A 22,993-nucleotide genomic window follows, 5' to 3' on the forward strand; every position below is an offset into this window, starting at 1 on the left:
AACTGATAAATCAAGAACTCACGCGGAACTCACGCGAGCAGTTACTGAGATCAAGGGACATCCCTGTCCTACTCGCATTTAACCTTGTTTAGCAATATGCCAAGCATCATAATTAGTGACATATATACTTTAGGTAAACTACCGAAATACCCAAGTGTATTTGCATCTACCCTACACTTCCTAAATGAATGATGTAGTCCCACATGGACTGATCTGTCCCAACCACATGGAACCGTGGAGAGGATCGGACCGCGTTGATGGTACTGCAGCTTACCTTTCCTTGCCTGTGAATAAACCAATAGAATAGTTCGCCTATGGTGTCCCACGGTGGTGAGACAGGCAAGGATATCCCCGTCAAGAAATAAGATATGTGCATACTGTGTTACAGAGTAGTTTTATTCTTATGCAGGGGTTCGCTTATGAACCTTGTCGCCCTATTTTGCAGGTGCATAGGTAGATTATCAGATAGGAAAAGAGATCAGGACAAGTTATCATTTACATGCACTTACATGCACGAGGTTGGCATAATGATATATCATTTCTTCATTCCGAAAGCCTCGATAGAGATGATCTACTTACACCAACATGTATCCGTCCCAATGCGGAGCGTGGGCACGCCCCACCCACCTTCGATCCACGTCCAGCTGCATTACATAGGCGAGTCCAGTCAGATCGCAGGAAGTAGCTGCCGGGCAGTTCACTCGTGCATCCTAGTGCCTATACGAGGCTTGGAGGCTTGGAGCGGCCCCGCTTTCCTATTTGACGAGATGACCGGACAACGCACTACGCACAACGCAGGATAGTGTCAGGGGAAATGGGGCTCCTCGTGCGCTGGCCTCCACTCTGATATCTCCACTCAGCTTAAGGACAAGCTGAGGTGAGGTTATGCTAGCATGATAGTGATTCGGGCGCGGGGAAGTCGTTGTTGTTGATGAGGCTGCAATTCGGGCACGGGAAGACGAGCATGTGGATATGACAGATCTTAAGCAGTCGTTGGGTCGAAGGATTCTGAAGGAGCGTGTATAGGTCTAGATCTTGGGATCGTCGGCATCGCTGTTGGAATCTGCATTTACTATTACATTGTTGTGCTTGGAAGTACTAGATCTAGGCCCGACGAAGGATCGTGGGAGTAGAATTTGAAAATTGGGAAATCAATGGCATTGTGATGTATTGTTTTGATCGGATAGGGTGCAGTCGAAGGTATTATGTCGTGCAACCTAAAAAGGACTTCTGCTATTCTAGAAGGCCTTATTATGTAGACAGGGAATAACCCTGTCTGATAATTTCGTCGCGCGCGGTTGAGATACACAAATATCGCTTCTTGAAACGGCTAAGCCCCGGCCGAATGAGCTGGATCTGACCCGATTGATATTAAGTTAAAGCTGGTAATTGGAATTGGAAATGTCAAGCGTGCATTGGACGGTCGGTAGGAATTGCTGTCTTTAGCCGTATAACAGCGCTAAATGACAGACGGGGCTGGTTGTACGGGCGTCGGAAGAAGATACAGAAATAAGCTACCAAGCGCTTATTATAACCCCAAAGGAGTCAGTAATATTTGGGGTCTGAAATATCCACAATAAAACAGTCTAATCAATTGAGGAAGGAGGGTTAGGAATAAGCGTGGATATGGTATGGCAAGTTCAGAGTTCGTACGACTCGGCGGACTAAAGGAACCATGAACCATGAACCATGTCGACCAGTTTCCCAACTCTAGAGATAGATGTAACTATCTGGATCTAATTAGTCTAGTCTAGTCCTTATCCCTAGACCAGACTGGGTTGTCGATGCATACAATCTTGTCGACGTTGATCTTCTCCCCCTCCGGCTGTTTCACTTCTGTTTTTAGAAACACCACGCGCTTGACAGGGATTAAACGTTCCCCATGTGCTCGGCCCTCCTATAGGGTTTAGGGCCGTAGTTGGATATACAACTCCGAATAGCATAAGAGGCTCAATGTTGGGATCGGCGGTTGTTTACAGCGTACAGCGTAAAATATAGATGTGGATTTTCGGTTTTTGTTTTTACTATATGTGGGATGTCTCGCTTCAGAGTTGGTTTATTCTCGGACTTTATTTTTACTTCGGTAATAAACCGCAAAACTGGAGGAATACGAAGGTCTGGGGATGGAATTTGCCACTCTGGAGACCGTCGCTGGCCCCAGGGTGATCCGAGCACGAATGACATCAAAGTAAATATTGTCGTTCGAAGTATAATATAACGTTATAGACGAAAGTTGGCTGTTCCATGATTCTATCTGAGTCAACCATGGACAGACAGTACTCGGACTAGATAGCCTTATTTTGATATTTCCAAAGTTGGCACCGATTTCCCGTATGGGGTATCTCTTTCCGACAATTTGGGAGGATCGCGTTAAGGCTAGGTTAACTAAGAGCCTCTTGATCGTCGTATTTTTAATCTGGATATGCAAGTCCATAGGAAGTCTCGGGGTCGCCGGATCGGCCTCCCTTCGGCATATAAATTATCTCAGTAACTACGCAGTCGGATCTATGGCCCGACGCCGAGGTGACAGCTGAGTGGAGAATTATTGATATCCTCAAACGATAGAAGAGCCTAGAATGTCAGATTCAAAGGCTTGAGTTACGTTTCAGCGTTTCAGTGAAATGGAAATATCCACCATGTTGGGGGCCAAAAGTGTGAGAGCGAGAGCGAGTTCAGGGCCCTCCAGCATGAAGGAGCGATAATCTCAATCAACGGGCACTTCTCGGTGCTGACTGGCTAATGCGCCTGAGGACGTTTTAGGTATATGTTTGACATGGGCGTTGAAATCAGTCTAACAGTTATAGTTACATACTATGCATATGATATATCTTTGATTAACAATCAAAGAATTATGGCCAATAGTAAGCGCCCTAACTATATATATATATATCATTGCCCGGGTATGTACATGTGTCAAACTGGTGCAAGGCAAATGCACGTATGGTATGTTGTATGCCGACCGCAGTTAACTAGGCTAAGCAAGGCAAAGAATCGGTCAAATCAACACAGGCCAGATATGACTTCATTACTCCAGTCTCGCATCAGAATTTAGACTGTGCATATGACTAAGGGTGGATAGGATAGCCCCATTAAAAAAGGGGATGTTACCACCGGGATCGCCGATAAATACAACATACGAACTCCCCGTCAGCGCTGTAATTTATCCAGCTGCGCCTCAATTCAGGGATGTGGATCGACTGCCCCATGTTGTTTGGCTACGGACGAATCGCATGAACGCCTTCGCTCGCTTATGATTGGGACTCACTCACGCGGGTCTGTTGTGGCTTGGGCATATGTGGCGCTAGTTGGCTTTAGTCCCTAACACGGACGCTCCGAGTGACAGCTCGCACTGTTATCCCTTGGGCTAGCTAGGGCTATGGTGTAATTAATGTAGATGATCTGGATCTAGATGATCTAAGATGTCATCGGAAATGCGGAGGGTAGGGCCGAGATTGGGTTCCTTCGTCTCCTATATCACCATGGTGTTGTTCGGTATATAATAAACCCAGAGATCTTGAAGGATTGAGGGATTGGATCGTACAGATTAACCTGCATCCGAATCTCGGACTGAAAATTGGGAAATGTCAGTTTATCACCGTGCATCCGAGAAAAAATTAATTGACGTTCTTTCCATTTTGGGTAGACCCACCATTGGGTTCTTCGGATATGCAACCTGGTGATCAGATCATCAAGGGGTGTACAACATACAGATCATCTATACATATAAAACCCATGCCGTCGACAGATTGACACTACAGTACTCAAGGAGGTAACACCTAGTTAGTTACTTCCTCCAGTCAAATGACGTAAAAGGCAACCAGGGGACCTTGGAAGCAGGCCACATCGCGATCACTAAAGAATGCGGCTCTTGAACGGCAGCCTCGGAAATCAGAGGATCTACATCTGTCTATCCTTTACTCCATACTTCGTATCTCGGCAGTCAGAGGCAGACTCCGTACCCGTTCCACTCTTTTGCACCAAATTCTGACCCAGAGAAAGAGCGGACGGAATTGTTTTCAGATAAACTAAGATAAGGAGACAATGCAATAGACTCAGATCTGATAACTTTCCTTTTTCTATGAGAAGGAAAGGGAATATAAGGAATGTTAGAAGAACACATAGTTATGTTGTACACATACTCGTACAAATACAATCGGTTCCCATGAATTCGGTCGATCCGTGACGGGACCCCATCTCCTCCATAACTTGGCAGGCCGACCGCGTGCCCGGAAGGGTGATTGGTCCATGTGTGCCAACCCAACGAACAGGAAAATGAGGGCTTGCTAAATACTCTCCAATCAGATCTCTGAAAGGCTCTCCGAGGGCTCGGTGGGCTTCCTTAGCGTCGGGTGAGTTCGTATCGGTCCCGCCCACTAGTCCTTCTCGGTAATCATGAAAGGCGATCCTTACACTGTACAGTGTGTTCAACTGTGTTGTCCACTGATCCATTGCATAGAAGCTAGTTCAAAAGTAGTTTAGGCCTATATACAATGCCGAAGAGAGGTTAAAAATTTATTTTTGGGGGAAAAGGGGCCATAGCGCCAAGCCTCGGGGAAGCTCTACTTTGCAGAACGGAGATGCCGACGACAGGGTAAACAATTAATCATATAGGTAACATTTGATTATATAGGTGGCTCCTAGAACCCGAGGTGGCTCCTTGTGCGACGGTCGACTTTCTGACAGGAGCTTCTCCTATCGTCAAAAGTATAATTTGAAGAGGACTACCCTACTCCGTCGCAGCTGTGCACAATGCGCCATCGATCGGTTTCCACGAACCCGATGGACGATCTCTTCGGTTAAAGTACTTTTGAAAAACTAATATTCCCGGAGATAATTATGGAGATAATTCCGGGATAAATACTCCGTATTCGGGGTTATATTCGGGGATCATATGTACCCCGTAGGGCAGAGTGAGGCAAGAGTGGATAAAGCCAGACGAGCTGTCAGAACCCAGAAGGTACTAACCATGCGGAGATAGTGGGTTATATTGACTGTTGACAGCATAGACATGCCTGACGAAGGCTGAGCTTATGGCGTCGATATATGGGTACCGTGCAGCTGTACGGAGTAGAAAATAGAGTGTACACAAGCAGTAGGTAAGGGCACATGACTAGTTAGTTAATTAACAGTGATTACTCATCTGGTTAAGCCTAATAACCCGAAGGAGGGGCCCTAAGTTTCCCTGTCCATGTTCACAGCCACGTTCAACCGGTTCGTGCCAGAGATACAGTATGTAATGGTATGTAATGGTTACTGGATTATTATTTATTTATTCGATATTTGCTTTTTACTATGTGAAGTGTTTTTTTATGATTTTCATTTCATTTTCATTTCATTTATTTCAATTCCATTTTCCTTTTCCTATTTTCACTTTTTAAATAAAATATAATTATAGACAAGACTATAACTAACTACTGTAGGGCGGGCCCATCGTCACCATTTAACAATCTCCTCAACATCTATAATACCCTCTTCTCCCCTCTGGTACGGATTTAAATCATTGACTCAATCCAGCGCATCCCTCGACCACTTCCGGATACGCTTGTTTAACCTTCTTCGCCTCCTTTGTCGATCTTGCCTCGCTACCGCGTCTGTGGAGTTACAACTTGCTGTGACCTCCCTGCCTTGCGATATCATAATCTACCTCCTTACCTCCGTGCATAAGAATCCGATTCTCTCTGTCAATTGCGCACGTTGCCTCTTCGTGGCTGGCGTGTTTGGTTAGCCGAGCGGGCCGCGATCTCACCCAGGAACCTTATCACCGGTATGTCCATGCGTCGCAACGAAAAATCTCGAGACAGCATGTACTGACCAGCTGGCTTTGTTAGGATCGCCCTCGCGCATTGCATTCACAATCAAGGAGATGACCACTTTTGAATCCAACCCTGATTTCACCCTCTTTCCCTTCCACGCCCGGTCCAAGATGATGGCTGTCGAAGCTGCCCGGCCGAAACAGCTATACTTCGATCCCATGATGGATCCCTCCATGTTCTCCTTTTCCCTTGAGAGTCTCCCCAACTACGCACACGGCCACGATATGCCCACTGCTTCCAATTCCTACTACGATACCCACCCTTTGCTGGAGTCCGCAGATCTGCACAATCCTACCTATTTCTCTTCTATACCAGCCACACCGCCTTCGCTCTCCGCGTCTCACTCCGCAGAGCCATATATTTCCACCGGGTCTGCCTCCGGGCAGTCCATTGCGAGCGCATCTTCTTCGGCGATGGGATCGCCATACTCGGGAACGGCGCAGGCATTTCAGGAGAATTGGGTGAATACGAACCACGGATTGGGTCTACCAGCCGCAGTCATGGACGACCTTTTCTCGCAGGAATACATGGGAAGTATGTTGGACATGGATATGCCCTATCAAGAGAAATTCCCGGACCCTTTTGTCGGTACGTCTTGAGATCAATCGCAAACCGTCTGGTGTACTAACAATGCATTCAGATCCCTCATTGATTCAACCGACGCAACAAGGGCCTGGAATTACCCCGACTATCTCATACCCCGACCAACCCACCTCTTCCTACTCGAACGTGCCACCGAACTACATCTCCCACTCTCCCGCTCCTTCACCTCTCTCATATAATGATCTTACAGAGCACCACTCACCCGCAATGCAGCACAATGGGCTATCTCCCCTCATGGTCCCACACAGGTCGCATTCACGACCGCTCTCCATCTATGACCGACGGTCGTCCATTTCCTCAATTCATTCCCGACGCTCGCAACACAGCCCGGCGCTGAGCAGCATCGAACCGGACGAAGAAATTAAGGAGAAAGGGCGCTGCCCACACCCCGACTGTGGCCGCGTCTTCAAAGATCTGAAAGCCCACATGTTGACTCACCAGTCAGAGCGACCCGAGAAGTGCCCGATTCTGAACTGCGAGTACCACATCAAGGGCTTCGCGCGCAAGTACGACAAGAACCGCCACACCCTGACCCACTACAAAGGAACAATGGTATGCGGCTTCTGCCCGGGATCCGGCTCCCCCGCGGAAAAGAGCTTCAACCGCGCAGACGTTTTCAAGCGCCACCTGACCTCCGTCCACGGCGTGGAACAGACCCCGCCGAACTGCCGGAAGCGCAGCCCCGGATTAAAGAAGGGCACCAACTATAGCCCCGACGCGACAGGAAAGTGTTCGACCTGCTCAGCGACCTTCAGCAACGCACAGGACTTCTACGAGCATCTGGACGACTGCGTTCTCCGTGTCGTGCAACAAGAAGAGCCCTCCGAGGCAATCAACCAGCAGCGCCTGGCAGAGGTCGCGTCAGACGAGGAGGTGAAGAAGACCATGGAGAAGCACCAACTCCTCGACGTGCCCGGCCCGGTCGAGCAATTATTCGACGATTACGAAGACCAAGAAGACGACGATACCCAAGATCCCGCCAGCTGGCGCGGCCTGAAGACGAAACCCAGATCCTCGAAGAGCAACATTCCCGCCTCGCGTCCGATTATCGGCTCCGGAAATGCAGTCTCCAAGAATGTCTCCAAGCCCGCCCGCGCTGTCGTAACCCGCCGTCGCAATAACCGCGGCAACTACCCCCAGTCCTGGGGCTGTCCCAGCAGCACCATGAAGACGAAGAAGCGCGTGCTGTGTGTTTTTGATGGCCAGCGCCGTCTGTGGAAAGACGAGATGATGCTCAATAACGAGTTCGAGGTCCGTCTGAGACTGCTCGGTGGTGCGGGCGACGGTACCAACCGGGATGCCTACGTTACCGATCTGGACGTCGAGACTTTGAAGCGCGCTGAGGGCGTGCTGAGTGCCACAGAGGAGGAGCGTGGTCCTTGGTTGAACGGTCCTTCGCCTTACATTATGGGTCAGCCGGCGATGCTATTGCCGGAACTGTCTCATGATGACGAGCTTTCGCTCAATGAATTAATGGCTTAAACGACTTTCTTCTGTCTTTTCTCCTACTCCTTACTCTCACCTACCTTTGGGACCTTTCGTGTATTTCTTTCATGTTTCATGTTTCCGTACAGCAGTGGCGTCTTGACGAGCGATTTGTCTGATTACGGATTATGGATGATACCTTGGGACTGACACCTAATGACTTTCGTTCTTTGTTTTCTGTTTCTGTTTCTGTCCAGGCTGGTCTCGTGGCTTCATGCCTGATCCCGCTGGCGGGATTCGTACCAAGACACTATTAATTGGGGACTAGGAATGAGTGTCTGAATTGAAAACAAAAAACATTCTATCTTCAAATGTCTTGAATTCTTTAACAGCAAGTATAGGTCTGAAGTAGAAAAGATATAAGAGTGCCATAGACCCCCACCTACCGATCTTCACCCCCATGTTCTGCCATCTTCCCCGGTGTTTACCCCATCCAACCTCCACGATGCAATTGGGACTCTCAGAACATCTGTCCACTCTGGTCGCAAGACGTTTTACAGCTGCTCGAGATAGCGGCCATCTCGTCTTCTCCTCAACTCATCTCTCCATCATCAATGCCGCAGGAATATCGGTGAGTGACGCTGAGACCCGACCACGACGGTTCTAACCTGCATGCAGTACCAACTCCGCTACTGCCCGGCCCTCGCAAAGAAACCCTCCAATCTCAAGGACAATGGCCCGAAAACGCCAAAGTTCGATCCCTTCCAGAACCCATGTCCGGAGCTTCTGATCGCCCAGTTCCCGCCCGAGAACCCCGCCTACAACCTCATCATCAACAAATTCCCCGTCATCCCGAACCACTTCCTCCTCGTGACAAATGACTGGCAGGCGCAGACGGACATCCTCGACAAGGCTGATCTAGAAGCTACATACGAGGTTCTGAAAGCCTGGAACACGGACAGCGATGGATCCAACTCCAACAGCTCGAAGAGCCTCTTCGCCTTCTTCAACTCCGGCGACGACAGCGGCGCAAGCCAAGCCCACCGCCACCTCCAATTCCTCCCCGTCGAAGCAATGCGCCAGCCAGGCTCGGACTCCTGGTCCCCACTGATCGACCTCCTCACGCAACAAACCCCCCAACCAACCTCCCCCTCCCCAACACCAACACCAACACCCAAGTTCCAGCACCTCCCCGGCCTCCCCATCGCGCACTTCGCCCTCCCAATCCCGCCAAATCCCTCCGCCGAAACCCTGCACGACATATACATAACCCTCTACCGGGCCGCTGCGGCAGCGACGCGCGGACGAACACCGAGCCAGGACACCGAGCCGCTGCCCACACACGGACGAGCGTGCATAAGCTACAACCTGGCCATGACGCGCTCGACGATGATGATCTGTCCGCGCAGACAGGAGACGGCGACTGTCCCCGTTGACGCTGACAGTGTCGCCGCGCGCGAGATCGCGGACCACGGCGTGCTCTCGCTGAATGGCACGATCCTGGCTGCGACGCTGATGGTTAAGGCTGAGGGCGAGTGGGATGCTTTGCGGGAGAATCCGGAGCATTTGACGCAGGTGCTTGCTACGATTGGGTATCCGCGGACGGATTCTCGGGGTCCGTCGCTTTGAGGGCTTGCTGGGGGTGTATAGCTACGATGGGTAGACTACTTGCATGCTAGAATTGGATACCCAATGGAATTGCTTGATTTATAGCTTGATTTATAGCTTGAATTGATGCTTATTTTTCTCCTATCCATGAGAGATTGAAATAATCATGTCATGATTGCTTAATAGATATGCATCTATATGGAGAAAAGTTATGTGTAGCAGAACAAGTTAGAAAAAGGCCTATTGCTGGGAAGCAACAATGGTAGCCACAGGAATGACAGGCTGTCCGAAGGTGTTTCTTCCATCCGTTTATCAAGAAACTTGAAGACAGACCATGGCGCAACAACACAGGGAGCCAACACGGGGAAAAGCAAATAACGCTAATACCAAAGCCACCGTAATTCAGAGACATGTTTCCTTTATTCGGATGTATCCAGAAAGAGGGAAACGGACCATTAGACATGCAGTGCCGGGCCATGCGCCAGACTCATGTCGGAAAAAGCGAACGGTGAGATTCATTTTCTCAGTTCTGGCTTTATTAGTGGATGGCATGAACTGCACATGAGACTGTTTACAAGCCACGGAGCCATGATGTGAAACAAGGGCAGAAGCCGCAGAAGAAGCAAATAAGCCCTTGCCTGGAAAGGAAGGCTCTGGGAATGTCGTACGTAATAGCGGAAGCCACATTTACCTGTCAACTTGATCGTAGAAGGATTCGAGTTCAGAGAGCGGAGATTGCTACAAGTAAGGCTGATAGCCAAGCTTTCAGGCGATATAGCTTTCTCCACGGTATTTTGGTAGATCTGATTGAAAAGGTCATACCGATGTAAGTCATGAGGCATAGAATAACAGTCTGACTTATCGGGAAGCTCGGGATCTATTCACATTCTGCAGCCTAATGGCCACTGAGGCTCGAGTTATTAGGTAGCGTGCATCGTGCGAGAAGGCGTCGATTTCATTGGCCGTTAATCCTGGCCTTCGGGCGTAAGCGTGCTGGATGTGATACTGGGTTGATATTAGCGGCCATATTCCCAAGTTCACTTTAGTCAATATGTAGTTAACTACAGGTGAGTTATTCTGGTAGGAAAGCCCATTTCCAATCAGACTTCACAAAAAAACCAGTTGCCCAGACACAAAGTGAAACACTTGCCTGCCAAGTTGCATGGCACCAACAGACTGGATGACTCTAAGGAAGCTCACTACGAGCTAACCAGGGGGCTGTGACCGGGCGCAAAGCATGTGATCTGTATAAATCCGCCTTGATTGGCCAAACTTCGTTCTGATTTCCGTTGGCCTCCTTTATTGGCAGCCTGGACGCTTTTGCACGCTTTTGCTAGGCCGTTTATGGTGCTATAGCCTCACATTGCCCTTGATCCGCCCGTGTTCTCGTATAGAATTGGACCCCACAGTTGACTCTATCGACATTTAAAAAGACGCCTTGCGCTCATTGATCAGATTCTTTCTCACCTAACAAACCACAGGCGGACTATTTATCATGGAAAACAACGAAGAATCAACAGTGGCTATTACACCGGCTACGGCCGCTGAGCCAACGCCAACACCAGATACTACAGTTGAACCAACTACCACAACAAGATCATTGCCGGTAGCCGACCCAATGGCGATCATACCCGCGGAGAGTGGACCTCCCCCACAATACGATGAGTATGCATCCCGATCCAAAGAAAGCAGCCCAAGCCAACAAAACCAGACACCAGAAAGACGCAATCACAGCACCTGCACCGGCAGCGACATTACCACAAACCAACGAGAAAGCCGTCCCAACCGGCCTACAAGTCCCAGCCGCTCACAGGGTTATCCCACTAGCCCAACTTGGTGAAAAGCCCGGATGGATCTGCTGTCCTTTTTGCTTCCACGAGGTCCAGACCATAGTGAACAAGGAGAGCACTAGCGCCACATCGTGAGTTTGTCTATCCCCGCTTCACCTTGGTCTCACTTCTAACGATCCTATCTCTCACTTTAGTATGGCCGCAGTGTGCTGTTGTATCTTCGGCGGAATCTGCTGTGCATGCCTACCATTCTGCATGGAGCTGTGTCATGACTCGCATCACTTCTGTCCAAATTGCGGCGCGAAGGTTGCTATACATCCGCATGAAGATGAAGGAGAGGTACAAACGTTTGGACCGGACTCCCCTCAGGCAATTATTCAAGCACCGGGGTTCATTCAGCCTCCGCAGGCGGTTATGAAGAACTAGGGTGACGATGTATATGTTGAGGAGTGACGGATAAGGAATGGACTGCTTTGCTTGATACCTTTGTTTACTCTGAGATCCGCGTTACTTTACTATTATTAATGAAAGATAAGTCGTGACGAAGCATTTGAATTTCATCCATGCCCTGACGCATATAAGATGGGACTAGATATAAAGAAACTACTAGGTCGTTTAATACCTCTACTTACTCTTAAATTGACGTTACTTTACTCTTAATGAAAGAAATTGTGAACAAGAATCTGAATTTCATTCATACCTGACCCATGCAAGATGGACCAGCCACCTTACACAGGCCAGGGCCCGGAACCTAACACCACGACCCCCTCAGGGGATCACCCCATCGGCATTGGGCATGGTGCCAATCAGCCGCTGGAACAGGTCAGCCAGCATGGCAGCCCCGAGGGGGTCGTGGAAGTTGCGAATGACCCTCGCAAACTCAATCTTGGTCTCCCAGATGTGTGTGCTGAGAGCCTCGATTGCCTCGCAATCGAGCGGGATGGTGTTTGCCAGGACGGCACGACGGTCGATGCTGTCCTTGAGGTTGATGATGCCAACCTCGAAGGCGTGACGGTAGGGGTCCCAGGGGGCCCCCAAGGCCACACCGGAGTGCTGGCTCATGCTGTGTAGGAAGGAAGGTTAGCATGTTGTCAATTGGGGTAATATATATGATGAGACGGTCACGTGTCTCATGGGTTTGTTTGCATACCTTGCGGTGGGGAGATACCGGTGGGAGGAGTATGAAGGATGTGGGTGGGCGTGGTGTTATACTACACACGCTTGATGAGATGGAAGAAGGTTGGGATGGTTGGAGATGCAGTTGTGATGATGCAGTGTGATGGGATTGATGGAACACACGGACGTAAGAACGAAAGAAGTTTTTCACAAGATCGAGAAATAAATAGTCACGCCGTCGCCTTAAGCCAAACCGCGACATGGGTCGGCGTCGAGCAGAGGGCCCGGAACATACTACAGGCTCGGCGTTGAGTAGAACGTCGAGGAGGAAGATGACAACGAACAATGATGACATTCAGATCCAACACTATAGCTTTGAGCCCGTCGCTTTGGCGACTAGGTGCGCATTGACAGGCGTAACAGCCTTTCCAGTTTGATAGAAAGCAGTAATATTCTCCATACCCAACCTCTCAAATCCGATATGTGAGTCCACAGAAGCACCAGCATTGTGCGACATCATCTCAACATTCTTCATGCTTGCAAGCTCCGGGCTAACGCGCGGCTCATTGTAGTGCACATCCAAGCCCGCAGCAGCAAGCTTACCACTCTTCAGTGCGTCAACAAGGGCGTTCTCATCGAGCAACTTGCCACGGGCGATATTAATCAGTCGCGAGCCGTCCTTCATCTTTGCCAGCAGAGATGCATTGAGGAGTGTCTCCCCGCTAAACGGCGTTGCAACCATGACACAGTCTGAAACAGCAAGGAGACTGTCCATGGTCTTATGGTATGTTGCCTTCGAGACGGCTTCTAGCTGTGCGGGCATCTGCACGATGTCGTAATAGTGAATCTTCATGTTCAAGGCTAGGAAGGCCTTCTCGGCAGTACGCCTGCCGATCTGGCCGAAGCCAATGATTCCAAGTGTGTGTCCGTTGGGGTTGTGTGAGACCATTGCTAGATTGCGGTTTGCGTCGACAAATGCATCGACATCCAGTGTGCGTGCGGCAATGTGTGACCAAGAGAACAGGCGGAATGTGGAGATTATGAGCCAGATTGCGGCATCCGCGACGGATTCTGTGCATGCTGCTGCAGCGTTGCAGTAAACCACTCCTATACAATGGAATCATTAGCTATTTCTCCTTATATGCTGCTTTCCGATCGCTTTGTTGTATACATACCTTTCTTCGCCAAAGCTGCGGTATCAACCCAGTCAAATCCAGCCCCTGCACTGGCGTAGACCTTGCAGGAATCTGGTAGCAGTGAGATGAGCTCCTCATCCCAGTTCCCCATCTCGCCACCGGTATTCCAGAATGGGCGGTAGATGGCGAAGAAATCGCCGAATTGGCGCTCTTTCAGGGCTCGGATAAACTCCGGCCGAGACATGCTGTAGGACCGGCGGATCTCGAAGACATCTTGGAACTTGCTGTATTGGTCGTGATTCCAGCGGATGTCATCGCCGAGGTGAAGGACAATTGGTTTGGTCATTTTGGGTGGATTTTGGGTTGTATAGATCGGATCGGTGGTTGGAATAGGGTTTGGGGGTATTTGATGAGGTTAATGGACAACTAGTACATGGAAAATTGTAGAACTTTTATCAAAATCTCATTTTCTAAGCTGGCAATGTGGAATTAGTTAAATATCTCTTTTCCGATTCTCTTGTTGATGTTTGTTGCGGCTATTGCTATTCTACGCCACGGCTATTGAGCGGGTATCGATCTCCCGGCTAATGAAATCCGACACCAACCACCGAGGTAATTATTCAAGTCTAGATGAAAGGCCAAGGAGAGGTAAGATCGTTATTTTTCAATGGAGATGAATATGGAAGATTGTCCTGATTCTGAGCCCATTCTTCTTCGCTCTGCTGCGGGACCGTCCTTCTAATCGCTTTGGCTTCCATTACACTCTCCAGTATGTCCTTTGGTTCGCTTATATCTAGCTTGTCGTGGCTTTCTGTGTTAATAGTGACGGCTTGGCAAAGGAGTTGGATCTATGAGAAGGATTCTGTCAGTCTATATTTCATAGAAGAATGGAAGAACAGTTTCATAATTGCAGCAAACCATGAAAAACGAATAGAATTGGACAACAGGGGCTTTTTTGGAAGATTTTAAATCTTCCTGGTTGGTCCTTATCATAGGGACATGAGGATGCAAAGGGTATTCCACGTAAAGCAAGATGAACAGAAGACATGAGCAAGAAAGAAATGACATTGTCGACATGAGGCGTCTTGAAGGGAGATAAAACAGCAGGACATACCGGGTAGTATCATCCTTGACCTTTATTCGCAGGATCCAGGGGATTCATCGCTTAATCCAGGCAGAGACTGTCTCGTTGAGCATTGTGTGCCACACAATTGTAGACATACATCTCATCTCTGGGTAAACAGAAGCCTTGCGTGAGTCTGCAGTTTGGTTATTCCGTTTCCACTAGGGGCTTCACTGTTGTGGTCCAGCTTGTCTGTCAAACAGTTGAGGCAGACCATCCCTTGAGAGTAGATTAGGGAAGGGGCTAGGACAGCAAGGTAAGGCGAATAAGAATAGGACGAAATCCGTTCATCACTGCAGTGCGCCATAGCTTGTAAAGAGGTGGTAGAAGGAGGATAGGAGAAAGTGAAATCGAGTAGGCGAATTTTCTCAATAGTGGCTAGAGACTTGAGATTCTGCCTGAATGCTTCGATAAACTTATCATAAGCTTCGAGATGTTCGGTCGCACATCTCGACCTTCTGCCATTCTCGTGTTCGTATCGGGGCATCTGTCCATGGATTGAGAACTTTATGATTGGAGACATCGACAAAGTCATAAAGTTGCTCATGGGAATAATCGTTGTGGAAGAAGACCTTCCAAATTTCTGTGGGGAGATCGATCATGTCCTGATCCCTGATGACAGTAACATCTGATATGATCCCCATTCGCCCAGATGTGCTCAGCCGCCTTCCTCCATGATAGGTGGCTGGGATTTTGCTGGTTCGATCGAAACAAGCTACGGCACACTACAGTGATGAGAGGATCATCGACTGCAAGTGCCGTGGATGAGGATATTTTGACTAGTAGTGATATATAAATAAGAGCCTTAAGTAGTAATTTGGCATTTAATGCTTACAATTATATATTAACTCTTATTCTTATAAGGCAAATATAAGTTATTATATAGGGTATCTGATACTCTTTGACATTCATCTCACTTGTCTATCACTCAGAGTATCATCAATTTGCTCACTTTGACTCTTTTCCTATCATTTTCTATCATTTTCATGTTCTACTTTGGCACTCTCACCTTTTAACTATACTCATTTTCTATTTGACCTTACCAACTATCTCCTCTTCCGGTGCGATGGCTTTATAAAAACTACTCTTTATTTATACAACATATCCCTTGGATTTCTGCATCTTCCTACATTCCACGAATCCTGCTAAAGGCCGATAATTAAGACTCTTTTGACTGACTTCACTGCTCTGATGCTTCCAACCCTCCAACCCATCCAGCCTCAACTATGCAGTGACATTTAACTGAGATGGCGGAATCAACCTCACATACCACCACCACCTCCTCCTCCTACACCGACACCGAGTCCTCAATCTCGACCGGAAATTATGATCCCTCCGAATCCATCCTACTCTCATTTTACTGGTGGTCATGCTCGACCGCAAAGATATTCTGGACAAAAACCTCAAATAAAGACTCCAAGCTACTGCTCGGATTCCAGCTATGTCGTATCAAGGTCACAAGAGACGTTCTCCTCGAGACATTCCTGCTTCATCTTGGACTGACAGCTGGATTTGAAAGATTCCATGATTCAAAGATAACCGCCAAAACAATCAGCGCTAGAAAGGCGACAAGGTCCAATCTTGCATTGCTTCTCACTTTTGACCTCATGGTGATGGCTGTACATGACGCTTGATACTTATTTACAACCTAAAATCATGCCACACCCCCTCCTCAAACCGAGGTTGAGTGAGCGGATTCTGTGCAAGTAGATCCCAATGAAAATATGGATTTATCGCATCGGATATCAGCTAGTACATTGCAATGTACTTTTAATTACATATAGCAGTGACTTGGTCAACGAAGAAACAAACGATTACAGCCAAGTCAACAAAAATCGCAGAATAGTGTGCGCTTGACCAACCATCAAGAGACGCAATGTGGCTAAGCAAAGTTGCAGGTTCACTTGGTCTGCCGAGGCCAGATCCCACGGTCATATTCACGGATAACATCAACTCACAGCTACTGCTTACGAAGAAGGGTGGCAAGTCGGCCACAAGGTAGTTGGTGCTAAGATACCTCTTTGTTAAGAATGCAGTTGCCCAAGGGCACGTCAACATCCTCAGAGCCGATACCAAGCAGAATATCGCTGATGGATTCACCAAAGTGCTCGCGAAGTAGCAATTCCAAAACTTCGTGAGATTGCTAGGCATGGCTTGAGTAACCAAGGAAAGTTCGAGTCTTTTCAACCATTGCAGTACGGCGCGTCATCATCAACAATTCTACATCAATCAAGGGTGAATGTGAGATCTGTAAGGGGGATGTTGCGTATCCAGTAAGGCGGACACCAACTAGACTCGTCTAGTCTTCGTCATTAATAAAACATTGTACTCCAATATACAGAAAGGCAATCAAGCGGGAAATAATACAGAAGGAACGCTACAGCACAGAGACTCAGACCAGCTGAATACAAATATAACAAACAGTACACGCGCGCTCGCCAAGATACATTACATATCAGAAGAAAAAGAAATAAGATAAGAATAAATGGATTAAAGAATAGAAGAACAAAAGAACCCGCGTTTAACCTTAAACCAACATCGGGTCAAATGGTGATGTCGTGAATCTCGCACCACTTCTTCTTGCATGTGGCATTGCCAAAATGGTAGGATCCCCCATTCGCCCATATGTGATCGGAAACCTTCTTCCAAGATACCTTTGGCGGCTCGTTCACGTTCAACCCGGCATTGGGCAGCGAGTTATAAGTGTCGTGCCTCTCTGCGTAAATTGTGACAGCTTGGCAAAGGAGTTGGAGCTATGAGAATGGATCATGTCAGTCTATATTATCATAGAAGAATGGAAGAACAGTTCATAACTCACGTCCCGATCATGCCATGTGGGCTTTCGCACCCGCTGGTCTTTCGACTTAGTGAGAGTGCGGTATCGGCCTCGTAGCGTGGACTCCGCCTCCTTGAACCCGCCCAATCGCTTGATCTCCTTGTATGACAGCCCCCGGTGCTTGCAGTCTATGAGAAATGCGTTTCTCTCATAAATGTCCTGCACCGTAGCTTCGGTCCCGCCTTGTTCTTCTTCGCTCTGCTGGCGGGACCGTCCTTCGGTGGTTGAGACGGAGAAGGATGGACTGAAGCTGCTTGCTGGGTTCTGGTCCGGGGATTCGTATTCTGTGTCGGAGACAGGTGGCTGTGTTGGAGCGTTTCGATGCAGTCCAGGTTGATACTCGGGACCACCGGTGATTTGGTAGGGTCCAGAATCTTGCAAATGGGACATGTAGCCCATGGGACTATTCGGGCCCAAAGACAGAGGCGCAGGCCCAAAAGGCTCCATGGGCAGTCCATTCCTTGGCTCGGGTTCATTGTATTCGGCTGGGTAGTTGTATGCATTGGTGGCCGGCCAAGGTAAATTATAACCATCCTGTGTATGCCAGCTGTCTTCTGGTGGGCTAGTGAGGTCAGGCGTGGGATACCAAGCCTCATTTGTGTTGATTGGTTGAGAGATAAGCCATTGGATACTTCCACCATAGTTCAGCGGCTTTGTGTTCTGAGGAGTGATGGATGAGTGGGGATCGATCTGTCTTCCCGTGGGGAAGTTGGCGAGAGTCGGGTTCTGGAAGTTGAATTGGGTGGTGGAAAAAGGCTGCTCGTCCATTTTGACATCTGGGATTTCAAAGGATGAAAGAGAAGGTGTTTCCCCAGTGCCTAGAAGGAAGGAATTGCTAGCCATCGTGAACATTTTGCCCTGTGGTGCTGGGTGAGCAAGCCCAGTGTGTGTTTCAACAGTGCGCGTGGTGAATGGCTCGTCAAAGTGCTCAAGTGATTCAAGATCGGATTCACAATAAGTGCTTCCGTTGCTTGAGTTCGCACTGTTGAGGTCTAGCCGAGTCGTGAAAGGAGACGCGCCCTGCGAATACACAGCTGTGCGAGGATCCTCCACATGGTGAGGCATGTAGCGCCTGTTCTCCGCAAGAGGCATGGAGTTACCTGGCAAGCGATTGTGATTCATCATGGTTCTAGCAAGCTTTCGAGGACGATGTTGTATTGTTGGGGGAGGGTGATGTAGCAAATGAAAGTTCAGAGAGGAAGCTGATGTGGAGGGGTAGAAGATCGAATACCAGTCGGTAGGGGAGGAGGAAAGCTGTTTATCATAATCGCCAAATGCCGAAGAGCAAGTATACTCCTTCGGGTACGCCATCCATGGCTCTGGCACCCCAGGAATAGCCAGCACGTCTGCCATGTCGACCATAGATGGAGAAAATTGAAAATAAAAAGATTAAAAGGATTCAGAAGAGTATTGCCCAGTTTTAGACGGCTATTGTCTTCCACGCTTCACCGCAATTGCTGGCGAATGTTGTACACGGGTTGTCACTGGGTGTGGACGACCGCTATCCCGGAGATTTCCTCTTTGTCGGCCAGTACACACCGGATAATGTGGAGAAATCGAGGAGACCTGCAGGGTTGACCGTTATGGAGGTTAGTGCTTTGTTTATATGGAGAGGTTTCACCAGCACGGTAAGAACTGATTGGGCATCACTTACCGTATGCATATGATAGCACGCCGTAGACTACTAGAAGGCGATGTCACGAGTGAAGAGTAGGGCAAAATCTCTTCTTGTGACCTTGATGAGCAGACAAAAGCCTCTAGTGGCTCTCAAGAGTAGCTATACTTCGAAACGGCACGGCTGTTCGACTTGAGAGATCAATATGGGTAAGGATCAGGCTGTAAGTCGAGCCGTTGGATGCAATGCAGTCTCAGATATATCGGTAATAACCTTAAGAGAAAGGAGGTGAAGCTTCAGATTGCTGTAGGGTTATATCGCAGGTAGATTGCCAACACGGAGAGATTGTTTGAGAGACAGTATAGAAGTTGGAAGTCGAGGATAAGGGATGGAATTGATCAAGTTTATATCAATTTACGAGGAGATACAGCGAGACTAGGGAGCCATATTTTCCGGGTCTTTTAATAGACAGCATGAATGGATCTAACCAGTGTACATGAACCATGTCTATCATCCCAGCTCATTTCGACTTCTCGGCCCGTTTAATCTCAATTGAGGCCCGTGCAGTTACTAGATGAGCAAGAGGACTGTCGGCCTGTTCTAGGCATGTAGGAGACGGGGAGAAACAAAGAGAAGTATAGACATGGGTTGGTCTCAAGACTTCTGAACCCTAGCCAGGTCGGAAATCTCAGGTCTGTAAATCAGCTGGACCCCGGTCGTAACTATGATCCACTTGCCGAACGTTTCAGATCTTTCCTCTATTGTCTAGCGTCATGTCTTGATTTAGCCCTCGATACTGTCGGAGGTGAATGTATGTCTAGAAAATATGTGAAACGGGAGCGAATAGTGGACGGGTTGTATTCTCGACGGCTTCCTGAAGAAGATCTTCGTTCCCGGCCGTTAGGCCCAAGTTAATATATCTCCGTTCGATATTTTTTTTTTGCCCTCGATGTCTACATTTCATCCTATCCTGAGGGTTGGGTGAATTGGCCCCGGAACTGCATCCCCGTTGGCAACGGTCCTAGCATTGCTGATCTCCACCATGTACAACCTAATAGAGCTACGCCCGTCTGTGGGTCTACCTGATTGACAAACCGTCTAAAGCTCCATGATTTGGCGGTGGCTCGGGAATGTTCCATCCTGACCGGGTAGCCACAGAGAGCTTCTGGGGAAGCCTAAGTGGCATCCGGGCCAATCAGATCAAGGGGCCCAGTCCAACCTGCTTGAGAAAAAGCAATGTAAACACCATAGCGGTAGAAGCAATTTCCTGGTTGGAGCTGGTTGGACAGGAACTTGCCGACTGACGTGAGCTATCTAGTCTTTGAGGCTCTATCGCCCAATACTAATGCCAAGATGAGTTCATCGGGCCTTACGAAATGCAGTGTTAAAGATCGACAAGATCCTAGCCAGGATATTTTCTGTTGGGATTTGGAATATAGTAAAGCTATAATTAGGTACATTGAACGTTCAAAGCAAAATATGTCATTAGCTTCCACAACTGCCGAGAGCATACAACTAACACGGTGAACTCAACAGAAAAACTCCCGAGCCCCTTTTCCCCGGATCTCCACCGTCTAAAGACGGACCCATTCAAAAGAAGCTTCGTTAACGACCGCTGGGGTGGCCTAGGTGGCGTTGAAACCGAAGGGATCAAAAACGAGCCTGCAGCAGCACGAACGCGCAAAGATTCCGTCCGGTCCCCTGGCTAGGGGGAGGACCTCAGCTCCTGATTCTGTGGGAAAGCCCCGAGGAAATTTCCTTTCTTTGAGGCAATGTTTCTGTTAGTGTTACAGCTTCGCAGAGTTACCGCGGAGGTGGTTTGGGATTTATCTCGTTTCCAGGTTCCAGGTGCTCGATCGAACGCTATGCTTCGATTCCCGCATATGCGGATCATATTTACGGATCTTATTATTATTCCATAAATACCATTACCCGATGATTTATCCTATGAGACAGCATCAAGACCCGTAAAATCCGAAACAAATCTGGGGAAGGGGATGGAAAAGACAGGACGGTGAGTTGTGTTGACACGAACAGTGGAGGGATGATCGGCGGAGAACCAAATCAAGTCGGAAAGAACCTATCAAAAAAGCAAAAAGAGGTTGGTGTTGTCTAATTTAAAAGGGATCTCTCGGCAGCCTGTTGGTTGCCCGTTCGTTGTCTTTTGGGTATTGATTGGCTGAATTAGGGCTTCAGGGATCCCAGATACCGGGGTGGTGGGTAGGTACTTTAGCGTGCCTTAGTGTAGTTTATCTCTGATTTTTGGCACTAAAAATGCCAAGTAGATCAACAAGTTGAGGTGCATTAGCTGCTTTGCTAAAAACAGAAACAAAGCCTACAACTTATGATAATTTGGAAATGTGACATAGAAACTGGGAGATTCTTGTTCACAAATGAAGACTCGGCTTCCTTCCTAACAGGGAAATCCTTGCTTGTCGTAGGCCAGGAATCGGGGTTTCTGATTGAGACATAAGACTCAATTCCAAGTTGGAAGCAACATCCAGCCGACTGCATTTCAGGTGGCTTGCTGGCATGTAGCTATGCACTGTGGCGGTTACTGCGCTAACAACTCCCACTGGAAAAGATAATATGTGACACATTGTTAGATTTTGTTTCATAATATTTTACCTCCCACCAAAGGTTTCGGGAAGTAGGAGATTTTGAATTATAGCTCCTAGAGCTGGTGGTATTTCTTCATCTTCTATGGGGTGCCGGGGAGATGTTCTCATGGATCCGGACTTGAGCAGGGGACAAGATTATCAGTTCCCCTAGTTTCCTGCTCTCAATGGGGAAAGTGGTTGTTTACTATAGATCAGCCCAGCGCCATATAATGCAACGCAGGGGAAAATGCCATACAAAGACATCGAGGCAATCGCAATAGAAAACATGTTATCTATTTGATTAAGCACCCCTGTAGAGCTTATATTATAAGATTTGCCGGTATGAAATGCCATAAAGAAGGAATTGGTGACGGCCATCCCCGGCGCAGAGGCCAGACGTTTGAACTCCCCGTCGCATTCCCGCTTCCGTCGGCCGGCTGCGTCGTTCCGGGATATTAACCAGTCAAAGAGTCGGTCAATAGAGAGTAGCTTGAATGTAATTAGATTGTGGTATGAAATCACCGGTTCGCAGCCCCAGTCGAAGCGTACAGTATCTTCGGGGAGATCATGAACGTGCGGCGTGCAGAGTGCAGAGTGCGCAGATGGGAAATTATCGGGTAAGGCAATGAGATGTTGAGACAGCAAATAGTATATTGCGAACTGGGGAGCAAAACACATCGTTTCAGTTATCAATAGATCAGTAAAAACCGAAAGAAGGATATCAACAGTTGATCACATAAATGCAACCAGCTTGATATATATTCGGAAGTTTGTGGATGCTAAGCACAATGATCTCTTGTTTTTCAGCCAGAACTAGTGGGAAATCCGGATGAAATGAATTCTCGGAAATATGTCCTAACCAGTCCTGTAGCATCTTTAAAATGGCGTAAAGTTCGAAGTACCTGTGAGAATCTGCGACCTCTTTAAGCATAAGAGAGACGTGAGATTCATGAAGTCAACCCTTATCTCAGTTTCTAAAGAAGGCGCAACTTTAGGATATATAAATTCGCCATTGTCACAATGATTTCGGAAGATGATAACAACACTTACACTCTTCGGCTGCCTCCAGCAGTCGGAGTAGTAACCAACACCCCTGTATTTTGAAATTTATAAATAGAAACGAAGCTAGATATCCCATCCTACATTTTATATATCAACGAAATAAAAGCGGTACATGTTGGGCTGCTTATCGATTACATGTTCCTAAAACCAAGAGTTAAGTAATCCTGATGGCAATAGAGTCTCTGGGTCGATTTGCTCTTCCTCTTTTTGGAAAGGTAGAGGGAACTCGGCCGCAAACCACATAAGACAGCCTGTATAGTCTTCTA

The 22,993-nt window shown here is 48.1% G+C and overlaps 7 protein-coding genes across 7 annotated transcripts; 4 read left to right on the plus strand and 3 right to left on the minus strand.

Moving 5' to 3' along the window:
* Positions 1–5,863: 5,863 nt before the first annotated feature.
* zfpA (uncharacterized protein) lies at positions 5,864–7,898 on the plus strand (the record flags this gene model as incomplete). Its single annotated transcript, XM_057184527.1, has 2 exons — positions 5,864–6,401; positions 6,454–7,898. 2 exons carry the CDS (start codon positions 5,864–5,866, stop codon positions 7,896–7,898), a joined length of 1,983 nt encoding a protein of 660 aa, XP_057045977.1.
* Positions 7,899–8,346: 448 nt separating this feature from the next.
* On the plus strand, positions 8,347–9,470 carry N7518_003601 (uncharacterized protein; the record flags this gene model as incomplete). The annotated part of the gene is made up of 2 exons (XM_057184528.1): positions 8,347–8,472; positions 8,520–9,470. The coding sequence occupies 2 exons, from the start codon at positions 8,347–8,349 to the stop codon at positions 9,468–9,470; spliced, it is 1,077 nt and encodes a 358-aa protein (XP_057045978.1).
* A 1,474-nt stretch (positions 9,471–10,944) lies between these two features.
* Positions 10,945–11,665, plus strand: N7518_003602 (LITAF-like zinc ribbon domain-containing protein; the record flags this gene model as incomplete). Its single annotated transcript, XM_057184529.1, has 3 exons — positions 10,945–11,114; positions 11,161–11,370; positions 11,434–11,665. 3 exons carry the CDS (start codon positions 10,945–10,947, stop codon positions 11,663–11,665), a joined length of 612 nt encoding a protein of 203 aa, XP_057045979.1.
* Positions 11,666–12,007: 342 nt separating this feature from the next.
* N7518_003603 (uncharacterized protein) lies at positions 12,008–12,301 on the minus strand (the record flags this gene model as incomplete). Its single annotated transcript, XM_057184530.1, has 1 exon — positions 12,008–12,301. The coding sequence occupies one exon, from the start codon at positions 12,299–12,301 to the stop codon at positions 12,008–12,010; it is 294 nt and encodes a 97-aa protein (XP_057045980.1).
* A 421-nt stretch (positions 12,302–12,722) lies between these two features.
* N7518_003604 (D-mandelate dehydrogenase-like dehydrogenase) lies at positions 12,723–13,837 on the minus strand (the record flags this gene model as incomplete). The annotated part of the gene is made up of 2 exons (XM_057184531.1): positions 12,723–13,462; positions 13,531–13,837. The coding sequence occupies 2 exons, from the start codon at positions 13,835–13,837 to the stop codon at positions 12,723–12,725; spliced, it is 1,047 nt and encodes a 348-aa protein (XP_057045981.1).
* Positions 13,838–15,861: 2,024 nt separating this feature from the next.
* N7518_003605 (uncharacterized protein) lies at positions 15,862–16,248 on the plus strand (the record flags this gene model as incomplete). Its single annotated transcript, XM_057184532.1, has 1 exon — positions 15,862–16,248. One exon carries the CDS (start codon positions 15,862–15,864, stop codon positions 16,246–16,248), a length of 387 nt encoding a protein of 128 aa, XP_057045982.1.
* Positions 16,249–17,157: 909 nt separating this feature from the next.
* N7518_003606 (uncharacterized protein) lies at positions 17,158–18,812 on the minus strand (the record flags this gene model as incomplete). Its single annotated transcript, XM_057184533.1, has 2 exons — positions 17,158–17,367; positions 17,433–18,812. 2 exons carry the CDS (start codon positions 18,810–18,812, stop codon positions 17,158–17,160), a joined length of 1,590 nt encoding a protein of 529 aa, XP_057045983.1.
* Between the last annotated feature and the right edge of the window lie 4,181 nt (positions 18,813–22,993).

This window comes from Penicillium psychrosexuale (assembly GCF_028828465.1).
Source record: "Penicillium psychrosexuale strain IBT 29551 chromosome Unknown utg000002l, whole genome shotgun sequence".
Lineage (NCBI taxonomy): Eukaryota > Fungi > Ascomycota > Eurotiomycetes > Eurotiales > Aspergillaceae > Penicillium > Penicillium psychrosexuale.